Consider the following 21,576-nt stretch of genomic DNA (forward strand, 5'->3'; position numbering starts at 1 on the left):
ACTAAGAACAAGCGCCTGGGAAGATGTAAATCTCCTGAATGAGTTATGTCAGTTTATGCTGCCTGGAAATCTGTCCCCACAAGTACATCTCAGAATATTCTGGCTGAGCTGAAGCACTATTCAAACCTAGGGGAAGAAATAAAGCGTGTTGCAAATGCATCATTTACCTCAACTCCAGCTGCTGATTTTGCTTGAAAACAAATACCAAAGATCCTAGAGCACTTCAGGGGGAGAAATCCCCACCTAGTGTGCACGGTAGCATCAGAATATGTGGGAAAGAGCACAGATATGATTAATGCTCCAAAATGATAGCTGATTTCACAGTAGGGTGCATCAAAGAAAGCTTAGAAAACAGATGTTTTATCAGCCAGCATCTCAGAACATGTTTGCTGAGGATAAGGATAGCCAGAGGAACTGTGCTTCCACTGAAGGTGAATTATCACAGCTCATCCAAATCCGAAGAACATCAGCATCATGTTTCATGGGAAATATTCTGCCAGCCATGTTCTTCAAAGACCCAAGTCGTAGTAAGAAATCATATTACTGTGCAAGAAAGACTGGAAGTACTGATGGGAATCCTGATCCCGAAACATTCTTAATGCCCAGAGAGTCTGGCTGGAGGGGGTGTGAGGTTTCATACATGCCACAGGACAGAAAATTCATGGCCATCACTGCAGCACTGAGCACCTCTCATCCTGGCATTAAATACAACTTAAATAAAATGGCAGACCAGGATTTTTCTTGCAATGGCTGCCTAATTCCCTTTATGTGTAGCTACCTAAGAGGTTATCGACTTCAGCAGGAGCTACTGGGTGTGAAGCACTTCTAAAGATCTGTCTGCTTACACTGCAGGAGCCTAATTACAGATGCTCACATTTTTCAGGCCTGAGCCATAGCTCTATAAACACTATCAGAAGGGCATTGCGCTGCCAAACATTGGGATGAAGCAGCATCCCCAAAGGCAAAATGTAGGAAAACCGTTTACAAAATCCTAAAATAGCAACAGTAAAGATTAAGTGAAAATAAAAAATCACAGCGTCTCCATCCAGCAATGAGATGCACAAGAGGCTAGTCAATTCTAATGATGGATCAGCCCCAAGAAGCTATGGTTTTCCCTGAGAACAACCACTGTTTTCTATAAATATCTATGGAAGAAGGTCCCTAGGAAAGCCTGGGATGTTTCTTTCTCAGTCCCAGCTAGTCCTGGCAGCTTACTTCTTCTGGCTTATAGCTCGTAGTATTTCCTGACTGGAGCTTTCATAACTTAAAGCTGCGCTAAAATATGTAAGACCCTAGAAGTAACTGGAAGCAATGAGTTTTATGAGCAAATAATTGCAAACAGAGCATAAGGGTGGAGGAGGCTGAGGCACGGTTAACACTTGTAGGTGGACTCCATCCCTCCAGCAAGGTACAACCTCCTTCACCACATGTGCTCTGACTGGCACTGCAGAGGGAGCACAAACACAGAATGTCACCAGTAAGGGATGTGGAAGAAAACTAACTTGTTTCCCTTCCCACTTTCACAGGAGGACTTCAAAATCATACTTTCTATCAAGTTTGGGAGCTTTTCATTTGGTTTTAATTTCTTTAAGGGCTCCTGCAGAAAGTTGTATGGTTTACAGACTCCAGCCCATTCACACTGATGTTTTGAAGAACTTTCCCATTGCTCTCTTTCAAATCTGGATCTGGCCCTGATCATGCTGAGTCATGGTATGATGCTCATACACACAGAGCCATGAGCCAACATCAGTGCAGTCTGGTGAACAAGCAATCTGTGCCTCCAGGCTGGTTGGCGCTTTACGAATTTAAACAATGGTGGTTCATTCCCTCTGTTTCCCCCTCAGCCCCACTCCGTGTCAACCTTTGTTAAAAGACACGTCCTGGGATTGCATTATGCATTTTTGGAATATCTGTTGGTTCACATGATGTTAAATGGGGTCATGACATTCCGGTGATTTTACAGAACTGGAGCTCAGATTCAATTTGGGCTGTTTAAGGGAGGAAGAGTTCTGTACACACAACGTGAAGTTTCAGTATGCACAAAATCATTGCTGGTTAACAGATAAAACTTACAAGTTATTTAGTAGTTTTTGAAGGACCTTAAAGAAACTCTTAGCTTATGTTTCAGTACTACCCCACCACCAGAACCAAAAAAATGTCAGAGCTGATACCAATACAAGGATTTTTCAAACAAATAAATCAGCACATTTTTGAAACGTATTGAACCCTTTGCTTTTGATTAGTCATGACTCCTTCAGAAAGCACCTCAAGATGTACTCCACACACATAGTCCAGGTAAATCTATGTCCTGAATATATATTTCAGTAGTTTCAGTCATCCACTAATATTTAGACTTACAGCATGCTTATTTGTCTTAGCTTTACAGACTTGCTGCTTTCCTGTTACATATAAGCTTTTTACTCGGTTGTTCTAAACTTACTAAGAATTCTCTGCTCTAACGGTATTAAAATATCTGTATGTCACTGGTTCCGTTAATTCTAATGATTGGTCCTAGGCTGTTCCTCCCCTTCCTTTAGGAATGGTACCTTCCAGTCTCTCCATGTGCATGAAAAGTGACAAGCATGGGTCCCCATATTTCTACTTATTGGGCCACCCTAAAGACACGGTTTGTAAACTCTGCATGTATATTATCTTTCTCTAATATGCTTTTGTATCTCACAACTGTTAATAGAATCTTTTCCAACTTTTACTTACACACTAGCTTGTTTAATCGTTTCTACAGTATTCGACTTCTCTTTCATCCCTGATTATCTTAGATATCAAAGCAGTTATACATTTTACAACTGTCTTTTAATATCCTAGATAGCTGGTTCTTCACATTACACTGCTGCTAGTGCAAGAAACATGGCCATAAGTCTGCTATATATCTGCTTTTTCTCATGACAAAAATTTATGACTCTGGATAGGACTTTTCAGGTAGAAAATATTACATGTTTGGGAACCAAAGTCATAACTTTCCCTTATAGTACCCAGCTTGCAAAAATATTAGCAATGTGAAGGTGGAAGTTAGAGCTGATCTCAAACAATATTTATATGCAACCTCTTGAAGAAATAACTAATGTAAAATTAAAGACCCTTTGGAACATACTGTGAGGAATTACTCATTTTTTAAACCCAGTGGCTATTCTGAACTTACACATAACACTTTGCACTTGATTTCAGGTTATTTCTTCATAAATCAAATCCAGCTGCACAGATTGTTCAGATACATCACATTTGTAATACAGAGTCTTGGCCCATAAATGATACCTGGAAAGTAAAGGAAAAGAAAAACATTTTTTTTCCTATTTTTTTATCAATTACTGCCATCACAGAAAACATGGAAGTGCTCATATGCATTCAGTCTGCCTACTGTTGACTTTGCACAATGTTTGTTAAAATTATAAGGCCAGTCTCGTTCTCCTGAAGTAGACAGATTGGAGATAGGACAGCAATACCCAAAGGCATCCTCCTACCCTTTGAGCTTCAAGCAGCTCCTCCAATGTGACACCGAACGAATTCCTGCCCCCAGCACCCAGGCACTAACCTGAGCTTAAGGCATTAGTGTTATGTATGCAAACCTGGGTAATGTAATCGATGTGTTCCAGGTCACAGTTTATTTCCACTTTGTGTCTATAAATAAGAATTTTCTGAACACAGACATGTCCCTGTGCTTTGCTAGTGCAGAGCTGGACAGGTCTAGAGGCCATTTGAATATTGTTTGTACCCACGTAGTTCAAGCTTGTGTGTCACCATCGGAGACCTCCCGACAACAAAGAAGTGCCTGTAGAAATCTGAATTGCACTGTTCCTTGCAATCTTACTTCTGCTTTGTTCTTCACTAAAAGCAGTTCAGAGAGATCATGAGGTTAAAAGTCCAGGCTGACATTGGGCCCATTCTGCAAGTCCTGGTTGTCAAGGATAGGAAGTTCAGTGAACTGCAGTTCTACCACAAGTCTTAGATATTTATAGCTACAGCTTTCTATGCATTAGCTTTAGTTTTCCTCCTATAGCATAACAGACACAGGAAATAAGTCTTTTTTTTTCCTGAAATAAGTAGAAATGTAAATCCTCTATAAATACAGCTAAAGTTAGTTTTGCACAGTCACTCAGCTGTGAATGGTTCTGATTATTTATTTGGCAGGAAGCATTAGGACAGACATTTTTTCCTACTAAAATATACCCAGAAAATCAAAAGCAATTTAGTTTGGGTCAACAGCAAAACTGAAATACTTGAATGATAAGAAAGTAATACCAAGTCAAATGAAATATGTGTGTTATAAAAGGTTTCCATTTCAGGTGTTTTTAATGAAAGTATATAGAGGGTAAGGATTTTCTGAAAGAGCAAGTTTTGCAATGGGCTTTTCCCAACAAAAATTGTGGCCATGATACCATTTATTAGAGGACAGGCCAAGGATGTAAGTCAAATTTCCTGATGTAGAACAGATATATTAACCATTCTAGCATGCTGTAGGAGAGGCCACTGCCATAACATTACAGTGCAGTCTGTTATGAGTCTGCATGTCTCCACAAAGGAATTTTCTATTTTGTATGGAAGATGATCAGCAGGTTTACTTGAAGATAGATATAGTATAGGAGACATGCTGGTGCTAGGAGGTGGTTTAGAAAGTACATGCAGATCAAGCGACACATGCCTGTGCTTTCTTGCACGATGGCTTTGGTAGGCCTTACTAGTGACCTCTGTATTTGTATGTGCAAAAAGAGAAGAAAAAAAGGGAGCTTATCCTGTGTTGTTTTTAATCCAGTTAAATCCTTCAGAAATCTCCAGTCAGTTGCCACCTGGATTATAAGAGTTCTTTAATTACATTAGTGTGTCTGAAGCTTTTATGTTTGTCTAATAAATTGCTAAAGCATCTTGGCCTATACTTTCAAGCCAGATACTCCTACCTGTTCAGTGTACTGATCAGATAATCCAATTCATCCCATTTTTTAATCCCATTTTATAAATCTCTAGAGCTGAGATTGGGTGTTATTCGAAACTTGAACTACCCCATGTATCATTAATTTGATGTGAGTGTAAAAATCAATAGTCATTTTGGAAAAGTGCCCTTTCCTTCTGTGACCACCTTGGTGGAACTGCAAACATTCATTCATATTCCTGCTGCATTTCCAACACCACCTCCTTATTTCTAGCAATACCAACTTAATTTCAGGAACCTGTGGCGTGTAAAAAAAAAAAAAGCAAACCAATCCCTAACTAAATGAATCTATATTCTGGGTAACAAAATTGGTTTAAAATCATCAGGCAATTTGAATATGGGCTCCCAAAGGTTCCAGCTGTTTTATCGCTATGGGTAAAAACTATTCAAGGACAAAATTGAATATTAAAATTTGCTTTACAAATATGTCTTTAGTATTTAATAAATATGTGGTATCTGGCAGGAAAGTAGAACATCCTTCTGTTAAATAATGGTGTATGTGTATATATATACGTGGGTGTGTATAGATATTTCTGCCTTACAGAATATGTAGACGTTTTACAGATATGTAGACATTTTACATAGGTATCCCTTGATGTAGAAATAGAAAACACAGTTTTGAAAGAAAGAGTAACACATGGGAAGACATTTCCAGTTTTGTGGCAATGTTTTTGAGATTCCAGGGATACAATGCCTTCCCCTTACTTTCTAAATGCAGAAATACTGAATCCTTTCCATAGTTCTAAAGACTATTTTGGCAATTAAGCTACCAGTGGCTTTGGACAGTCCAGCTCAACTCTCTAACCCATACTTCTCCCCATCTGTATAACAAGGATAGTAATATTTACTTACTCATCTCATGAGAGAGCTATGGGGATTAATTATTTAAAGCTTGAAAAGCACTTTAAAGATTAAAATTCCAAGTCGACTACTCAGTATTATATTAAAGCAGAACCTCACTAATCCACACACATTATAATCCAAAATTGGCAGCGTCCCCCCACATCTGAGCAAAGATTTAATAATAAGGCTGTTGAGCAAGTTCTCTTATTACTAAGGCTTAATTATTATCATATTCTGGAGCAGATTTACTAATATGTTGTAAAGTGTAGATAATTACAGCTAAACTACAGTGAATAAAACAGATGAACAAACATTATCCCTGATTTTGTTCACAGAAACTGGCAAGCAGACTCACCAGCCAAAGAAGGGGAAAGTCCCACCCACAAACCTCTTTCTGACTTAGCTTCCCCTACGTGTTTGTGATGGTATCCTTACCACACAGAGCTCCATATTGAAGGGGACAGTGTGAAAGCACAAAACATTTTTCAAACATCATACTCTTTAGAAGGACCCAGAATCTATTGTGCATCTTCCTCTGGTTTGATAGGAACAAGAACAATCTGTCTTTAAACCTCCTGACAAAGACTCTGTCTTGTAAGAATATCAGGTGAACTTGGGATACAGTGGGTTTGAACTGATTTATGTAAATTTTTTTTAATTGATCTGTGGTTATCCAGGGATAAAATATCTGTCTTTTTAGCTTGCTTAAAAGACGCTGTAAACAGCCATCAGTTCTTTTAGGGACAAAACCACAGACATGAAAGTGCAAAAAGTTATACAGAGTACAAGAGGCAAACAAGCTGTATCAGAAAAGCCTTGCCAGTGGCCTGCTGCTGTAATACCCATGACTACATCAAATAAACAGGGTCCTTTTATGACTCTAGCCATTGGCATCTGAAATTTGATGAATCTAAATGGTCACATAAAGAGCACCATGAAAAAATGTTATTCCAGGCATTAGAGAGGAGAAGGCAAGCTTTGCCCATCCAGTTGGTCCATCCTGCCTCTGCCCTTCTCACTGTGCCATCCCGTGGTGCAATTCCCAGCTGATGCTTTGTGGCTCAGCTGCAGGGAGAGGTCAGCAGAGCTCATGGGCTCTGTCAGATTTCGTACAGCTTGGGGAAAAAATTCAGAAAATTAACTGCTTTTTTTTTTTTTTTTACTTTGACAATATGAGGTAACTATCGCTCTCCAACTGATGCTTAATGAGCATGACCATAGAGCATGTTATAGTTTGTTGAGCTACAGCAACACATATGCAACCCAGAATTTTAAACATCTGGGTTTTCTAACAACACGTACTTTGTGTTTACTCATTAGGAGCTGAATATCACATTGTGACATTCATTTAATCGTGCACTTCCATCTCATTATACAGTTTTCAGAGAAAATTGTCTCAGCATCTGAAATTATCTGGTACCACAAGAGCCCCAACAGCAAGCACAGTCCCAGGGTCAGCTCTGCACCCTCAGTGCCCAGCAGCCTCCAGAATGAAAGGAGTTTCCCAAAGAGAGACTAAAATAATTCTGCAGCTTCTGCCCTAAGCAGGAGGGGAATACTTATTCATGAGCTTTGTAAATAAGGATGCATTCAAACCAAGTTATGTGTTTTCCTTGAGATCCTGCTGAGATCTTAAGTGAAAACTGCCAACAGCCAGCGCCTACCAGAAACAACTTTCCAGGGGCATTTCATGTACAGTCAAGATGCTCTGAATTCCTCACTTATTAAAAAAAAAATTATATATTATCTACATACCTTTAATAATGACAGCTATATATTGACCAGACAGTATATGATGTCTACTCTTAACGCCCATTTTTAGCTGTGATAATTAATAATTTTAATACTTAAGTTTAATTAAGTGTGCAATATCCAACTCTTAAATTATTCATTCTCTGCAGAATGTTTTTCATTAATACCACACATTCTATTAACATATTTATGAACACTTTTTATGACTTAATGTGGCTTAATTCTATTAATAAAAACTAATTTTAAACTCGTTATCTTTTTTAATTATACAGTAACTTGCAATGTAGATTTTCCTGCTCCAGCACAGTTCTGGAAGAGAACTGATGAGGCTTCTGCATCTTCAATCTCTACTGACCACACAGAAAAATAAAACCTTTACTGAAGGGATGAGGTTCTTTTGCCTCAGTATCTCCGATTGGATAGATAAGTGAGATGCTCAGCACTTCAAAAAGGGTACCAAACCGCCTGAAGGAGCCAGGGAATGATAATGTGTGGTTAGCGCAACATCACTCAAAAATAGCACCTAGCCTGTCCATAGTCTTAACACTGACACAGAAGTAAGGAGTTTGCAGTGGAGGATAAAAGCTCTGTAGATTTTCATTTCAGCTGTTCACAGTGTAAGTGAGTAATTTTGTAACATTTATCCAGACAGATTCACTTGATTCAAGGAAAAAAACCAAATTTACCAAATTCATTTGGATTAGTGATCATGATGATTGGTTTAAATATATAACAGGCTTGTTTACTGGATGCTATATTTTGAAGAGGCTGAAACAGGTCTTGAAATGAGTGATAAACTGTACTTATAATCATCTCATTTTAAGATTCACAGCCAGAAGCCTAATACAGTAAATCAGTAAATTGATTTCCTCAATTAATTTACCTGCTTCAGGTCTGAAATATAACCTGTTTCTAAGTGTGGCTCTTGATTATTTTTCCATCACCCATTCTGCACTTTAGGTAGGGATTTTTCTACATAGAAAGATTACCTTTTTTTTATTCTTGCTATTGTAAGAACAGTTTTAAATTATCTTGTCCTGCTGTAGGGTGCAACTAATGTCAGAGAGAGTCAGATGATGCAGTGCTTAGGCATTATTACAAAAACCACGATTAATTGCTTCCCAGAAGGAGTTCCCCAAAGTTGGTTGTGTACACATTCAATAGAAGATATCTGTTTTCTGAGGTCTTCTGAGACACCTCTCTCTCTGACTCTGTAAGACAATTAAATTATTATCTCAAGTGATTAGGACAGTAAAATGCTGGTGAAGCAGTGCCATAAACAACTAAGGGAAAGGGATTTATTGAGAATGCACTGGGTATAGTGTAGGATCAGAAACAGCACAGAATAAGAACAGGAACTCTCCAAGTCAGATCAGTCATTTCCCATGTTTCTTTGTTAAACATCTTTAAAGAATACGTTGCATAAAAAATTGAAAAGTCCTTTCATCCCCAGTGCTTTCTGCAGATTAAAGCCAACACAAATCAATGTGTGTGACTTTCTTGTTTCAAGAAAAAATTCAGCATTTTTCTGAAGGGTTTTTTTTATCCTCACAATATGCAGTTTTGCCCTCTTTGCACCAAATTTCAATTTTCTCTTTCTGTTCCCTTGGTTCCCTTAGCTCCAAAAACAAGCAATATAATCTCCTGAGCTTCGGCAGATTTGGTCTTCCAAGCATAACTAACAATCCGCTCTTTCTGAAGTGTGTTTCAATAATTCTCAAATTAGATCTCTGAACATGAAAGCACTTTTTCTAACAAACCTCCATGCAGAGTACAGAAATGGTGATGAAAGTGAATTTTACCTGAGTTGAGATCATTCAAAGTCTCATCAGTTGGCCCTTAAAGGACTCTATGAACACCTTCCCTGCTGTAAAAATATTTGGGGCATCTTCCATTTAATATCTAGGTAAGGTATATAAAGCAAGATGGATATAATGAACCTAAAGGAACTAAACTGTTGCTCATCAGTAATGATTAGCAACATAAAAAGAAGTAGGCATCAGAGTATCAATGGCACTGGGAACTGAATAAAGCAGGAACTAGAGCTACACTTCCTAGCATTGGAATAGGTCAATGACTGAATTTTCTGCATATAAAATTAAATGTTTTAAGTTTACAGAAGAGATAAAGGTATTCCTCACTTAGCATACATTTACAGTCACACCTCCTCAGACATCAGCAGAAGCCATGCCACCAATAGCTCTCAGTAGTAGTAGTGCCGCCCTCTTCCAGTATTAGACAGTGACAAAAATAAAGATGCCTAATGACCCTGGTCACAGAGAGAGTAGGCCTGGTGCTGTTTCATACTCCAAACACCCATCTTTCATCCTGAAACATTCCGCACTTCTGAAAACACCGAGCACAAAATTCACAAGGTGCAGGGACTCAGATGCAGGATTTCACCATTCCTGGATGTGTTTAAAAGATGGGTAGATGAGGCACTTAGGGATATGGTTTAGCATAGGACAGGAGCGGTTGGGCTCAATGACCTTAAAGGTCTTTTCCAACCATGTGATTCTGTGATTCTGTGATGATAGTTTTCCTGTAATCTTTCCATGACTTTATTAACTCACCCTGGTCACCCTGACCAACCATCCCCAACTTCACCAAAACAAATGTGCAAAGTCAAATAATAAAAAAAAAATTACTAGAAAGCATCAAAATCCATTCTTAAGCAAAGTTACGTTTACAAGCTACTATAAACATTCAGAGTCACCATGACATTGCTGAGCATAAAGCGGGAAGCAGTGTAATGAATGTGGTTCCATTAGGGTAGCAAGAAATTAAATTAGGCTTTCATTGCATCAGAAACAAGACTTCACAATACCTAACAGGTCACTTAACTGCACATGTAGGAAATGAATGGGACTTTATGTAGCAAAACAACTGAATACAGCCCAGATTTATTTTTGTAAATGTATATGGCATTTATGTCATTTTTTTCTACATAAAATCAACATTTTGCACCCATAACACACTGCCATCATAGTGTTAAGGCAATGGTAATGATGGAAGGGCTATCCCACCTGGATGCACGCATGGCGACTGACCAAAAAAAGAACATGCCACAGCAAAAGGGACCTGAATCCTTTGATGTTTATTTCCAGAGTTACTCATAGTGAGGGCTTTGAACGTGGATGAGAGCAGTGGAAGGGGAGCCAAGCTAAGTGTAATTTTAAGCCTAGCAAAGTGTAATTCGTGAGAAAACATTTGCATAGAACTATTGAATAATTAACAAGAAGTGCAAGTTTATAGCCAAAAGTATGGGGAGCCTGTACGGTGGGGGCAGAGCATATTGCTGTTCACTTTCTGGGAGAGACTGGGGAAAAGGGTGGCACATCATATCATGTTTTCATGAGGCTGACAGCTGGACAGATGGTACCAAGGGCTTTTCTAACCATCCAAATCTCAGAGAATCTCTTGTTTCAGGAGACAAAGGGTGCTGCATGCCTGGGTTGTGGAAGCTCCAGGATGAAATATCAGCAATTCTTTAAATATTCTGAAATATCCCTCCTCAGAGAGCATTAAAGACAAGCTGCAGGAGACCAATGCAATCAGGAACATCACAGACATGTCAAGCTATAATGAGAAAGAGCCAAGCGCCTTCCTGGTGTAACACTGCCAACATTAGTGGATACTCACCAGGGGACAATTTGTCCTATTTTCATTATTAGCAGCATCTGTAAGAACTGTTTGCCACCTTCTGGCAATACATAATTTCAGACAAAAAAGTAGGGGGAAAAAAGCACCATATTTTTTATTTAATCAAAAACTCTTTGATTCCCTAGGAAAATAATTCTGGGAAGATGCAAGAACAGCTGCTTAGACATTTCAGGAAATGTTTCATTCAGACTGCTGAAAGCATTCAAAGCTTTAATATATTCTTCATTATCCACACAATTTGGAAAATAAAAAGGCATTGAGATTTTATTGTACCTAAGTAATAAAATGTGATGTCATTTTTACTCTTAAATAGTCTTACTAATTTATGGTTAATTTTATCTGATGAAAAGTCCCACATTGTTGATAAACTACTGAGCAATTATTTAAAATATTCTTAGTAACTGGTAGTAGTAACTATCAGCAAATCCAAGGTCTAATCTCTCTTGACCTGAGATCTTGGCAGAGCAGATAAGCACAGCAAGACTAGAGCCGACAGAATTTCAGAAGTGCAGCCTGTAAAAAAACTGTAAGAATTGCAGGAAATTAAATAAACTTATCAGTAGGCTGAGGTCTTTTGTCTGACTTAGTGCCTAGGCAATGTTCAGAAAGCAAGACAGGCTCACCTCTGCTCTCCATTAGCAGCGGAGTGAGGTTTCTTTTGCTACTAGTTCAGATGTAAGCCATCAGCAAGCACTGGATACAGGACTGGGCTTTAGTTGAGAAAGGAGCAAGTAGACACATGAGAGTAGTACTTTCATTTCCACTCCATTAAACGTGTGTAAGCTGATGGAGCAAAGCAAACAAGTCATGTATGTGGCAGTTCTACCTCAAACAAAAAAGCCTTTAGACAGAAAAACTTCTGCTCCTGATGTTTTCCCTGTGTCACTTTTCCTCAAAAATGTCCCTGTTCATCTCTTACTTGTCCTCCTACACACTCAAGATCTTGTGTCTGTGGTGTCTCTTACTCGGTTAGCAATTTACTCCTTGCCTGTGAGTTATGCAAAGCAGGTCGTAGGTGAGTCATTCTTACACATCCCATGGAGAAGTGCCACCAATCTGCATACCAGTAGCTTGTGGAAACTAAAAGCCACCCAGAAAACACCTACTAAATTATACCAAATCAAATGCCATCACAGTGACAGATTATAGTGCTGCTCCCAGCTCATTTATCTTGTCTAAATTAGTAGGTCAAGGGAGATTTTCTCCCTTCACTGAAGGGAGAAAGACATTTATTAGCCTTCAGGAAGATGTATACCTTTGAAAAACCATTCCTCCCCCAGTACAGATGATATCCATAGTGACAAAGTCAAAAACAAATTTAAAACTACATCATCCCTAAATCTCCCCTGCAGTTTCAGCTGAATGCAATATCCTTTACTTCTGCTTGTGAGTTGTTTGGGCATTAGTAGTTCATGCTCTATTAAGCAAATACTGTCTTCATTCCTCCCAGAGGTGAAGGAAGGGAAAAATAAAAATCATTGCTCTGTCTCCAGTTCAGTATGTTTGCAAAATGTTTTGAGATATTTTGGAATAACAGACAGTAAAAGTAGGTTATGTTCACACTTAACACATCGGCTTTATACAAAGCTTAAAAATTGCAGGAAAAAAATATTTATTCAGAAATATTAATAACTCTCTCCAAAATGCAGCTATAACCTCAGAGTAAGCGTAAAGAGCAGTCATTAGTTTAGACACTCTACAGAATGAAATTTTACATTTTTCTCCTGTTGATATTTGTTATGGAAAAGCAATCATTTTAGTGCTGGTTGAACAAGCCCAAATGAACCCTTATGGCTTGAACATAGCTCTTTAAAAGGTTTTTCTTTTGAGCAACAAATTACTTACATTACTGCACTTTGCTCTACCCTAGTAATTTTGGTATTTTCCCATAACGTTCAAACATTAGAGGAAAGTCAGTTACAATACCCTCACATTGGTATTCTCCTCACTAGCCAGTGACATATTGCAAGAATGGCTTGTTGACATTAACATCCACCAAGGATGAGAATGACTTTCTACATCATTTCATTTCATTTGAAAGGAAAAAATACAGGTCAGGTTGAGTTTTGGCTGCCTCAGATTTATGGTACTTAAACTGTACAGAAAGTCATTTTGTCAAGTTCCTACTTGCAAGTACTATATTGCCACAGAATATGAATGGCTGTTTTATTTCATGGCAGCTTTTCCCACCAGCCCCTGGAAATGCAACCTATATAAATGCCACCTCAGCAAGAAGGCTCAGTATTTTAAACAAACTGCAGCCAGTGGCCCATCTGGGGTTCTCCCACAGCCAAAGTTCCCTTTAAGCTGTGGCTACAAGTCTTCTTGCTTAGTTGATTGAGTTTTCTTTTTCTTAGAGTTTCTGGGAGAGAGACAGAAGTCCAACAATGCCTATAACATTGTGTGGTCTAGATTACAGATATCTATATTTATATATCATTATGTTATTATAAAACATTGTATTGTTTTGGAGAGGGACTGTTTACAAGAGTGACAAGGCAAGGGGTAATGGCTTCAAGTTGAGGGAAGGTAGATTTAGATTAGATATAAAGAAGAAATTCTTCCCTGTGGGGGCAGTGAGGCCCTGGAACAAGTTTCCCAGAGAAGCTGTGGCTTCCCCATCCCTGGCGGTGTTCAGGATCAGGTTGGATGGGACTTTGGGCAACCTGAGCTAGTGGAGGGTGTCCCTGCCCATGGCAGGGAGTTGGAGATAGGTGATCTTTAAGAACCCCACCAACCCAACGGAAGGCACCCAATGTTTCTTATATGTAGCAAACATGTTTATTCACTTTTGTTGAAGTACGTTCTCACCCAGTATGATTTCTCACTGCGACATTTGGTGGTTTTTTCTTCCCCTCAAAAAAAAAATTTAAAAAAAAAATGCCTCAGGGACAGTGAGGGAGTAACACAGCATGCCACTCACCCCCAAGTCTCTTTGCCTGAGTGTCTCAGAAATAAGTACTATATTGCCCTTCGTGCTTCAGAGAAGCAATGAGAGGTGTTTGCCACTCTAATTTTCAATGGTGGCCACCTGGCTTGTCCTCCTGGATGAGAAACAGCTGATTTGAGCATAATGGCACATTTTGCACAGAGGTAATCTTGTTACCTGAAAGCATGTTGCTGCTCCCGGCCATTTGATGTTTTTACTGATACTTCCCAAAGTAACAATCTATTTCTGTAACATCAGACACTCTCAGAGCCTTGAAGGAGATGCGGTAACGGTCCACTGCTCTTCACTGCCACTCAGTGAAAAACATCATCTCATGTACAACTGGGAAGGGAGGCTGTAGTTAAATCAAATATGTTGGTCAGGCCAACACTTGGTACACCTCTCCCCTGGGGAAGCGTGACAGCACCATAAAAAGCACAAACTTGATTTTCCAAGGCCCAAGGTGGCTTCTTTAGCGCTCGGGTACCTTGCTGGTGCACACAGACCGCTTCACGCTGCTCAGCAAAGTCCAGGCGCAGTTTTGGGGTTGCAGGCAATGTGACTTGGAGCCCACACATAGTCCCCAATTCAAGTGTTAGTCGAAAGGGGATCCCCCGGGTTTCAGATCTAGAAAGAACTAGGGTGGGGTCTGCACCTCCCCTGTCAGGCATGGCCTGCAGTCCTGCACCAGCGGGGCGGCGCTGAAGAGAAGGAGCAGCCCATGGAAGCAGATGCTTTTTGTAGGTAAGCTCCTATGAGCTGATCACTCCGCATGCCTGAACCTTCCTTTTATTTTCTCTTGCTCAAGAGCCAAGCAGGGAGCAGATGGTACGTTACTCAGCTTTAACTGGAGGGTAAGAAAGTGTAGGATTTTTTTTAAAAAATTCACTTGAGACCCTCAGCCCATTTCGATTCCCAGCTCAAAGTTTATTTGTCTTACACAGAACTTGTACTTTCTCCCCTCTCAAATGCTAATCCTCTCCACACATATGCTCATTATGCAAAAGCATATGACAAACACCATCTGGGAAAATAAATAGCTCCTCAGCTAACCGTGCTGCTTCCTCCCCTTACGTCACCCACCTCACTATTGTCTCTCCTATTTTTATCTGCAAGACAGCTATCACTCAATCAAGCTATTAACTTAAAAGCGCCGTCTCAGTCAAGCAAGCTGCAGATCCCAGGCTAGGCAGCGCGACCCCTTCTATTTTTGGAGATGATGCACATCTTCGCAGTAACTTGAAGGCAGCCATAGCACCGAGAAAAACAAATGTATGTTTTAAAGGACAGTGGCTATCACCGAGACATGCTAGTCCTGACCTGCAGAAGTCAGTGCTTGTTTTTCAGCCAGAAGGTTACATTCCCCCCCCCCCCCCCCCCCCGCCATGAAATATGCAGCTCTTGCCATGAGTTCCACCTCGTTTCCATGGATCCCTGAGATAGTCCTTCATCTCTGACAGATTATTGCTCACACTGTTCAGAGCCAGGCAATGGTGCTAAATAGGGAGTGACATTAGCCAAGTTCAGTGATTTCTCTGGCCTCCATGTAGATGGGTAAGAATAGGAGTCGTGCTGTCATTAGTCATGATGGGTTCGTTGTCTGCCGCAATGTTAATCAAAAGAAATGAGGATCGTGTATGCAAGAGAAAGGCATCTCAGAATACTCTGTTTTGTACTGATGGATTAGGAAAATCATCATGATTCAGCAAAGGAGATGTCTATTTAGCTAAATTAAACAGGATCTCTGCAATCCAAGCATATTGTGTTGAGGCTAAGTAACCAGGAGAAATTCAAAATGCACAGCCAAGAGACTCAGCGGCTGACGCTGTGAAATAAAGGCAGAGCTTTGTAAGTACCCTGTAAGAATTGTGGGGCCATAAACACTGCAATATTATATCTGTTTAGAAAAAAATATGAGACAGAATTAAATTATTACCTTATCTGAGCTACAAATTCTTGTCAATTATTATATGCTTGTAGGGACATGTTTAATAGATGGCAGAAAGTCCTTCTCATTTGTCCTCAGAGACAGCGCTGATATTGCGCAGCTAAGAAATCCATTATATGGCTACAAAAGAGGCAATTTGATTTCATGAACACGTGCCTTTATTATTTTAAGAATAATTTAATGTAGGCAGAGGAAAGCAGAATCTATATGAGAAAAGACCAAGGTTTCCAGCATTTGCTGTCACCAACTCTATGGTTCTTCCTTCTCCTGGCCTTGGTTTTGGTTTTTTATAGGGGGTGGGAGAGGGACGTTATTTTTATTTTCCTCCCCATTGTTTCCCCTGGGAGTTTCACCTCATCTAAGACAGAGTTTAATTCTCCTATTCCCAAAACAGAGGAGTTTAAACCTGGTATGTGGTTTGGACATTGGTGTTGCTCATACACAGCCTGTGCTGCTGAATGTGCCCTTAACTCCCTTCTCTTTGTTGTTGCAACAGACGAACCAAACTCCTGGAGTGCTCCCTCTGCCACCTCCCCAGGCCTGCCGGAAGTAGCTCTTTCCCTCGAAGACATAATCTCACCATTATCTTCATCACACATAGCCCCACCCTCTGACCCTTCTCACCAGATAAGCCCAGAGGCAACATGGGATATCAAGAGGGAACACGATGTAAGGAAACCAAAGGAGCTTTCGGTGAACGGTCACAAAAAGAAAAGGTTAGGAGAACAAAGAGAAAGGTCAGCAAGTCCTAAAAAGGTAGACAGGTCAAAGCATGAAGAGGCTTCTTGGAAAGGATATTCAGAAGGCAAAAATAAGATCACTGATGGTGGCAGGCCCACCTCAGAAAGCAAAGCGGTGGGACACAGCATTATGATCGAGGCTGGCACAAGAGAGCACGTGTGTGCTGGAACCAGTGATGAACAGTTTGGAAGGCTGAGGAAGCCGGAAAGCAAGCGAGGAGGATCTCTTAGCAAAAAAGATGATCACAAATCCACAAATACCAGTGAGAAGAAGTCGGCTGCAGCATCCGACCATGTTGTCAAGCTTGATACAGGTGCTACCAAGACATACAGTAGCAACCGCTGCAGCTCGCCTGGAAGCGATATGGACCACAGCCAGAGGGACCCTGACGGGAAACCCAGCGAGTTCCCCAGGAAGGGACATCTCCACTCCATTAGCACTCGCAGCACCAACACCACAGTTCGAAAGGCAACAGTCTCCCCAGGGCCGTGGAAAATCCCTGGCTCAGATAAGCTACCTAGCGTTCTGAAGTCTGGTACTTCTGCCATGAGCAGATAAGCAAGGGACTGTTGCCCTCTAACTGTCTCAAACTGACGCAGAACATTCTTCTTAGTTTTTGTCTCACCTTGGTTTGTTTTAATTTATTTTAACTATCACACGCATACACAAAGCATTGAGGAATGAAAACGTGTGTAATTCCATGACAAAGTGCACAGTATCTAATAAGTTCAAAAGCATATAGTCAACACAGAGATTAAAAATTGACCCTAAAGTCCCAGTTCCATTTTAGGGACTTTGGCAGCTATGGAAGAAACCAAAACAATATGAAGGACAGTACATCAGAGAAGGATAGTGCAGTGTAGCTTTAGCATTTTTTTCCCACTGCATGAAGGACTTTTGGATTTCATTCAAACTTTATATCAAGAAACTGGAACAAGTTAGAGCAATCACAAACTGGAACATCGCCTTAAATAAAACTGCACGGAGCAAGCTGAAACCGAGAGAGGATCTTTTCATGGAGCTAAAATGTTGTAAATAAATTGTTCTCGACATATCTAGACAGGGGTTAAAGGGTTTCTTTGAAGCATCGTTTGGAACTGTACACCCATGACACATCTCCACTGTTAATGCTTTCGGATAGTCCACGTGATACCCTGTAGCATAGTTCACTGGGTGCTACGGGAGGAGTGGGGAATCCAGTGGATTAGTTTCTGTGATACCATTTCTACTGCCATTTTTGTGAACAAACCATGTTTCTGTACATTGGAAAGGAGTTAGGGTGGAGTTGTATTTGCAAATTAGTCTCAAAAGCGATTTACTACAGGTTACCCAAATCCTGCAAGGTAGCACACTAACCAATTGGTCAGGCTCAAAACCCAGACGTCTGCAAGGCCCTTGCAATGAAAGGAAGAGTGCTACAGAGAAAAAGCTGCAGTTTCCTTAAGGAAAGGCCTTTCCCTCCTGCAGAACACGAGAGCTTCACTTATCAACAGTGCTATGTTTCATACCCACCTGCATTTATTTAGGACACTCTCACCTTTCATCCCCTCAGTTTGGCAGAGCAGGTGCCTTTCAGGCACATGTTAAAAATAATTAGGCTGGTTTCTGAAATGCAGTTGTCAGTGTCCTCATTCAGTAAATTCATCATATTTCCATTTTTTAAATGGTTTCCATTTTATCATTTCTTCCTTACCCCCATTTTGAGTTTGGTTGGTTTTTTTTTTGGTCTCTTTTGATTTTATCTTTCTTGCTTGTCTGTTTTGAATTTCAAGCCTTAAGTGCCAGGTAAACATTCCAGTCTGCCTTCACAGGAAATAACTCCAAGTTCAGTCAATCAGTCATTATCTTGTTTCAAAAAGATGCGTGTATGTCTGTCTAAGTGTGCATATGCTTATTTGTCTGTCAAATTTAAAACAAAATCCTGGGCAATAATGCATTGGTAATTAAAAAAAAAAATCTTAAAGCTAAGTACTGTCAAAAATTCGTATTTAAAAATTCTTGTTCTCTAGCAATCTTAGTTCCTCACATGCTCTGCTGAAAAATTAGATTGAGATTGGCTTTGTTCCAATAAATTAGCACATTACTGTATGTCTCAAACATTGCACTGGACTGAGAAATGTATAGGCATGTTTCTTCCTGTCCAATTATTTGAAAAGCCTCAAGTCAAGGATTTTGCAGCTTTCAAACAACTTTTTTTTTTTTTAAAGGAAAATCCACTTATAATTTCTAAAAAAGCACAAGTCCATGTAGCTGTTTATAAAACTCTTATTTAATGAAAAAAAAAAACCCACAAATCTTTATCCCCTGAACTAGAATCCAATATAATTTGACATTAATTTATTGAATCTGATTTTGGACAATGCTTCTGTAGTGTAGATGCACGTCCCAGTATCTTATTTTTATGTATAAATAAAGCAAACAATGAAATCTGAAAAAACCCAGTTGAGATTATGCTTGCATAAACTCTAATTTGCACAGTTCACAGCTACTCCTTGTGCAGTAATTGCTTTATGCGGCTGTAATCGATAACCTGTGAAGACAGCACATCATCTAAACCCCATTCCAAATAATATTTCTGTGTAGTGTTAGCTGTGAATTTACCCTGTACAGCTCTATCTCTATAAATATAATTCCATGTATTAATAGTCACAGAAAGGCTGTAAGTGAGCAACTATTTTTATGAAACGCACCACTATGGATAAATTAACTTTTACAGAAATCTTGTTTACTGTATGATATTCTAAACCACTGTCAAATAAAATATATATCCAAAAAACTTTTTTTTTTTGTGTGTGTGCAATTGTACATAGTCTGTGTTAAGTTTGAGTGCCAGGCTTCAGCGTTACACTGAGAAACAATCATTTACATGCATATGAGTAGAATTATTTAATTACTGCATTTTAAAAAAGCAAATGCTCCAGATTGACCTCTAACACCAAAGAGGGGTACAATTTATGAACATACATGTAGGTGACGAAACAAACTCCCTATGGGCAAGTTAAGGTGTGTGAGGCTACACAGATGCAGAGAAATCTCTCCTTTGAAGGAGAAAACTGAACTCTCATGCTCCTTCCAGTCCCCAAAGACACAGGACCAGGATGGACAGAGTCCCAGCACTGAAAGGAAACTTCTGTGCATACACCTTATATACAGAGGGAATCTGGATGCTCTGCCTAGCCCCAGGAAGGTTTATTTACTAGCTGAGTGAAGTGGCATCATTTGATTTCCAGTTTCCTTTGCAGAAACAATGTCTCAGGAAAACATCATAAGGGAGTAAAAATTAATGATCCCCAAACAGCCTCTTTTGGCTCATCCCTCATCAAAGAGAACAGAAAAATGCCCCTTACCTTCAGTTAGGCAAATTAAATCACCAGTTTACAGACTATAGGCACTGTAAGATTTGCTGGTTGGAAAAGTACTAATATTTTTCACACATGTTACTTTTTTAAAATAAATATTTCCCTTTTCCTTCAAATAAAATTTTCTTTAAAGAATAACAACTTGCTGTCATACACCCTGAGCCAGTTTTGGCAGAGCCTCGTTTTTCAGAAGATTAATGTTCCGCATAAAAAATTTCAACTAGCTGAACTAATAACATCATTTTTCATTACAATAAACACATAACAAATTTGAAGCATCTTTAATACTCCAAAAAGAGTTACTCCTCTTTTACATAGCCACTGTTTTCATGGTCAGAAACCTGAGTGTCATGGGGGCGTGCTGAAGCCATGTAGCTTCACTAGTACATTACTCCGCCCACTCTAACCTTTTCTGTTAATAACTTGCCCTTTCTCTTTCAAACACAGCAGTACAGCATTTGGATTTCCATTCTTATGGAATTCCTTCTAATCTTTCCCTTCATACCTATGCAATGACACAGTAAATTGATGTTTATTTTGATGCAGAGTCTCTGCTCCAAACTCCACTGCATTGGTTTACGTAAACTTGCCTGCACGTGATCAGCAATGTGCATCTGGGGAGGAGTTTTGGTAAAATCTCATAGGCAGATGTTGGTGCAGTCCAACTTCTTAATCCGTGGCAAATATTGGCTCTGGGGTTTGCTCTCCCTCCAGGTATTTCTTTGCTCAGAAGTTTTAGGAAGTGCACACAAACTCAGGGCCTGGAAGAACACATCTTCAAACAAGTTTAATAAAAAAGCCAGAAAATTCAACATCTCCCACAAAGTCTTGTCAAAGATCCCACCTTTTCTTCCAGAAAACTGCTGGACTGACAGCACTTTTCATTCGGGTACAACAGAGCACAGGTTGCACTGGTTTTGTTACACTACCCTCCCCTAAGCAGGAGGGACATTTGTTGTTCATAGATCTACCTGCTCTATGGCTTCCGTGATAAGACTGCCAACACTGCGGATAGCTGTCTGCTAGGAACTGATGAAGGAGTTCAGGCATGGCAACATTTCTTACCTGGTACTTTTCATCTCACAGCCAACCACCACTGCAAAGAATTTCTCATTTCCATCAAAGATCAACTTCATCCTGATTTGCACCATCTCTCCTGAATATGAACATCTCCTGCTTAACCTCCTCTAATCCCAGGTGCCCTCAGCACCACCGTATCTATACTGAGTCTGTTCTCTCACAGTTCCCCACTGCCTTTGTTCTTAATCCTAACTGAGAAAAATCCTGCTGACTTTCAGTGCATTGAGTCTTCTGTTCTCTATGTCCCCCCTCTATCCCTCAGAACTTTGTCTTCCTCTTTTTACCTCTTTCCTTCTGGTCCTCTCACTAGCTGACGTCATTT

General features: G+C 39.8%; 1 protein-coding gene across 2 annotated transcripts in view; it reads left to right on the forward strand.

Annotated features, from left to right (window-relative positions):
- The window catches only part of MAGI2 (membrane associated guanylate kinase, WW and PDZ domain containing 2), a gene marked incomplete at both ends in the record, with an annotated part of 744,090 nt that extends 726,717 nt beyond the window's left edge, over positions 1-17,373 (forward strand). For both annotated transcript variants that reach the window (XM_084265916.1, XM_084265917.1), the window contains one exon: positions 16,571-17,373. In XM_084265916.1, the coding sequence (XP_084122042.1) occupies positions 16,571-17,373 (803 nt within the window). The remainder of the gene's footprint in view (positions 1-16,570) is intronic.
- Between the last annotated feature and the right edge of the window lie 4,203 nt (positions 17,374-21,576).

The sequence above is a fragment of the Gallinula chloropus genome (genome assembly GCF_964237585.1).
Source record: "Gallinula chloropus genome assembly, chromosome: 1".
Lineage (NCBI taxonomy): Eukaryota > Metazoa > Chordata > Aves > Gruiformes > Rallidae > Gallinula > Gallinula chloropus.